This window comes from Calidris pugnax, unplaced genomic scaffold (genome assembly GCF_001431845.1).
Source record: "Calidris pugnax isolate Ruff unplaced genomic scaffold, ASM143184v1 scaffold308, whole genome shotgun sequence".
Lineage (NCBI taxonomy): Eukaryota > Metazoa > Chordata > Aves > Charadriiformes > Scolopacidae > Calidris > Calidris pugnax.
In genome coordinates this window covers 13,552-18,342 of record NW_015091019.1, presented here as the reverse complement: position 1 = coordinate 18,342, position 4,791 = coordinate 13,552, and the positions used below count along the sequence as shown (strand labels likewise).

Below are 4,791 nucleotides of genomic sequence, written 5' to 3'. Positions count from 1 at the left end.
CGGGGCCCGGGACGCGCCGTGGGGCTGGGAGTCCCTGCCCCATAGCAGCGGGATGCTCTGCCCCATAGCAGCGGGGAGGACCCTGCCCCACGGCACGGGGGACCCCCAGCCCCATAGCACTGGGAGGACCCTGATCTATGGGGCTGGGGGACCCCTAAAGTGTGGGGCTGATCTGTGGGGCTGGGGGGACCCCGAAAGTGTGGGGCTGAAGACCCAGATCCGTGGGGCAGATCTGTGGGGCTGGGGGACCCCTAAAGTGTGGGGCTGATCTGTGGGGCTGGGGGGACCCCGAAAGTGTGGGGCTGAAGACCCAGATCCGTGGGGCAGATCTGTGGGGCTGGGGGACCCCTAAAGTGTGGGGCTGATCTGTGGGGCTGGGGGGACCCCGAAAGTGTGGGGCTGAAGACCCAGATCCGTGGGGCAGATCTGTGGGGCTGGGGGACCCCTAAAGTGTGGGGCTGATCTGTGGGGCTGGGGGGACCCCGAAAGTGTGGGGCTGAAGACCCAGATCCGTGGGGCAGATCTGTGGGGCTGGGGGACCCCTAAAGTGTGGGGCTGATCTGTGGGGCTGGGGGGACCCCGAAAGTGTGGGGCTGAAGACCCAGATCCGTGGGGCAGATCTGTGGGGCTGGGGGACCCCTAAAGTGTGGGGCTGATCTGTGGGGCTGGGGGGACCCCGAAAGTGTGGGGCTGAAGACCCAGATCCGTGGGGCAGATCTGTGGGGCTGGGGGACCCCTAAAGTGTGGGGCTGATCTGTGGGGCTGGGGGGACCCCGAAAGTGTGGGGCTGAAGACCCAGATCCGTGGGGCAGATCTGTGGGGCTGGGGGACCCCTAAAGTGTGGGGCTGATCTGTGGGGCTGGGGGGACCCCGAAAGTGTGGGGCTGAAGACCCAGATCCGTGGGGCAGATCTGTGGGGCTGGGGGACCCCTAAAGTGTGGGGCTGATCTGTGGGGCTGGGGGGACCCCGAAAGTGTGGGGCTGAAGACCCAGATCCGTGGGGCAGATCTGTGGGGCTGGGGGACCCCTAAAGTGTGGGGCTGATCTGTGGGGCTGGGGGGACCCCGAAAGTGTGGGGCTGAAGACCCAGATCCGTGGGGCAGATCTGTGGGGCTGGGGGACCCCTAAAGTGTGGGGCTGATCTGTGGGGCTGGGGGGACCCCGAAAGTGTGGGGCTGAAGACCCAGATCCGTGGGGCAGATCTGTGGGGCTGGGGGACCCCTAAAGTGTGGGGCTGATCTGTGGGGCTGGGGGGACCCCGAAAGTGTGGGGCTGAAGACCCAGATCCGTGGGGCAGATCTGTGGGGCTGGGGGACCCCTAAAGTGTGGGGCTGATCTGTGGGGCTGGGGGGACCCCGAAAGTGTGGGGCTGAAGACCCAGATCCGTGGGGCAGATCTGTGGGGCTGGGGGACCCCTAAAGTGTGGGGCTGATCTGTGGGGCTGGGGGGACCCCGAAAGTGTGGGGCTGAAGACCCAGATCCGTGGGGCAGATCTGTGGGGCTGGGGGACCCCTAAAGTGTGGGGCTGATCTGTGGGGCTGGGGGGACCCCGAAAGTGTGGGGCTGAAGACCCAGATCCGTGGGGCAGATCTGTGGGGCTGGGGGACCCCTAAAGTGTGGGGCTGATCTGTGGGGCTGGGGGGACCCCGAAAGTGTGGGGCTGAAGACCCAGATCCGTGGGGCAGATCTGTGGGGCTGGGGGACCCCTAAAGTGTGGGGCTGATCTGTGGGGCTGGGGGGACCCCGAAAGTGTGGGGCTGAAGACCCAGATCCGTGGGGCAGATCTGTGGGGCTGGGGGACCCCTAAAGTGTGGGGCTGATCTGTGGGGCTGGGGGGACCCCGAAAGTGTGGGGCTGAAGACCCAGATCCGTGGGGCAGATCTGTGGGGCTGGGGGACCCCTAAAGTGTGGGGCTGATCTGTGGGGCTGGGGGGACCCCGAAAGTGTGGGGCTGAAGACCCAGATCCGTGGGGCAGATCTGTGGGGCTGGGGGACCCCTAAAGTGTGGGGCTGATCTGTGGGGCTGGGGGGACCCCGAAAGTGTGGGGCTGAAGACCCAGATCCGTGGGGCAGATCTGTGGGGCTGGGGGACCCCTAAAGTGTGGGGCTGATCTGTGGGGCTGGGGGGACCCCGAAAGTGTGGGGCTGAAGACCCAGATCCGTGGGGCAGATCTGTGGGGCTGGGGGACCCCTAAAGTGTGGGGCCGAGGACCCAGATCTGTGGGGCTGGGGACCCCCGAGCACCCACAGAAGGGACCCGGGTGTCTGTGCCCCATAGAGAGGCCCCCAGTGACCCACACGTCCCCAGATGGGGGTCCCAGGTGTCCGGGTGCCCCATAGACGACCCACATCTCCCCATAGAGGGACCAAGTCACCCCATAGAGGACCCAGGTGACCCACATGTCCCCAGATGGGGGTCCCAGGTGTCCGGGTGCCCCATAGAGGCCCCATACGTCCCCATAGAAGGGACCCAGGTGTCTGGCTGCCCCATAGAGGACCCACATCTCCCCATAGAGGGACCAAGTCACCCCATAGAGGACCCAGGTGACCCACATGTCCCCATATGTGGGTCCCAGGTGTCCGGCTGCCCCATAGAGGACCCACATCTCCCCATAGAAGAGACCCAGGCATCCAGCTGCCCCATAGAGGACCCACATGTCCCCAGATGTGGGTCCCAGGTGTCTGGCTGCCCCATAGAGGACCCACACGTCCCCAGATGTGGGTCCCAGGTGTCCGGCTGCCCCATAGACGACCCACATGTCCCCATAGAGGGACCAAGTCACCCCATAGAGGACCCAGGTGACCCCGTAGAGGACCCAGGTGACCCACACGTCCCCATATGTGGGTCCCAGGTGTCTGGCTGCCCCATAGAAGACCCAAATCACCCTACAGAGCACCCGGATGACCCCAATGTCCCCAAATGGGGGACCCCAGGTGTCTGGGTGCCCCACAGAGAGGCCAAACTCACCCCATAGAGGATCCAGGTGACCCCAGTGTCCCCAAATGGGGCACCCAAGTGGCTGAGCACCCCATAGAGGACCCAAGTCACCCCATAGAGGAATCAAAGTCACCCCATAGAGGGACCAAGTCACCCCATAGAGCACCCAGATGAACCCAATGTCCCCAGATAAGGGACCCCGGGTGTCTGGGCGCCCCATAGAAGACCCAAACTCACCCCATAGAGGACCCAGATGATCCCAATGTCCCCAAACCGGGGACACGAATGGCCAGGTGCCCCATAGAGGGGTCAAAGTCACCCCATAGAGGGACCAAGTCACCCCATAGAGGACCCAGATGACCCCAATGTCCCCACAGAGAGGACCCAGGTGACCCCAATGTCCCCAAATGGGGCACCCAACTGGCCGGGCGCCCCATAGAAGACCCAAATCACCCCACAGAGCCGTCCCCCCAACTTTATCCCCTCAATTTGTCCCCTTTTTTCGTGTGTTTCTCCCTCCCCCCAGGTGGGCGCCGCGGGGATGGCTCCGGTCGTGGAGGTGTCGGACGCCGGGCATTGCCGGGCTTTGCTTTTGGAATTAAACGAACAACGGCTGAGGGGCCAGTTCTGCGACGTCACCATCATCGCCGAGGACACCAAATTCCGGGCTCACAAAAACGTCCTGGCGGCTTCCAGCCTTTTTTTTAAACGGGCTTTAACCCAAACGGGACCTTCTTGCCTCAACCCCGCTCAAGTTTTGGAATTACCTGACGTCCAGGCCGGCGTTTTCTCCGACGTCCTCAATTTTATCTACAATTCCCGCTTGGCGGTCCCCAACCAAGCCACCGCCCGGGCTTTAGGGGCCATCGGGCGCCGTTTGGGCATCTCCACCCTTCAAGGTTTATTAGAATCGGCGACTTGGAAAGAAATGAACGGTTCTTCGGGAGAATCCAAGTCGCCGGCGCCGGTGGATTTAAGTTTTTCCTCACAGGAGGCGGCTGAGGCGAAGGACAAAATGGCGGCTCCTCCCACGGCGCCGGCTTCTAAACTGGCGCCTTCCAAGATGGCGGCCCCCGGCCCGGCTTCCAGCCCAGCGCCTTCTATGGTAGGAACCAACATGGCGGCCTCCAGCACAGCGCCCTCAATGGACATGGCGGCTTCCGTACAAGGCTCCAAAATGGCGGCTTCCGGGGAGGCCTCCAAAATGGCGGCTGCCGTACCCGGGTCCAAAATGGCGGCCGCCGACATGACAGGCCCCACCACGGCGACGACGGCACCTTCTTCTTCTTCTTCCTCCTCTTCTTCTTCTTCTTCTTCTTCTTCATCTTCTTCTTCCTCACCGTTGCGCTGCGGGTTGTGCGGGCGAGCTTTCGGCACGGCGGCCGCCTTGGCTTTCCACGCCAAGCTCCACCGGGGCCGCCGGGGCCTGGCCTGCCGCCATTGCGGCAAGACCTTCATCCACGTCAAGCGCCTCCAAACCCACGAAGTTCTTTGCGGCGACGACGTCCCCCTCAACGACGACCTCCCCCCGACCACCACCACCACCACCACCACCACCACCACCCGGGTGTCTGGGCGCCCCATAGAAGACCCAAACTCACCCCATAGAGGACCCAGATGATCCCAATGTCCCCAAACCGGGGACACGAATGGCCAGGTGCCCCATAGAGGGGTCAAAGTCACCCCATAGAGGGACCAAGTCACCCCATAGAGGACCCAGATGACCCCAATGTCCCCACAGAGAGGACCCAGGTGACCCCAATGTCCCCAAATGGGGCACCCAACTGGCCGGGCGCCCCATAGAAGACCCAAATCACCCCACAGAGCCCCCAGATGACCCCAACGTCCCCACA

General features: G+C 63.6%; 1 protein-coding gene across 1 annotated transcript in view; it reads left to right on the top strand.

Moving 5' to 3' along the window:
• Nucleotides 1-3,459: 3,459 nt before the first annotated feature.
• ZBTB4 (zinc finger and BTB domain containing 4) overlaps nt 3,460-4,791 on the top strand; it is a gene marked incomplete at its 3' end in the record, with an annotated part of 6,609 nt that continues 5,277 nt past the window's right edge. Inside the window, exon 1 of the mRNA XM_014955813.1 lies at nt 3,460-4,425. Within this exon, the coding sequence (XP_014811299.1) occupies nt 3,480-4,425 (946 nt within the window). The remainder of the gene's footprint in view (nt 4,426-4,791) is intronic.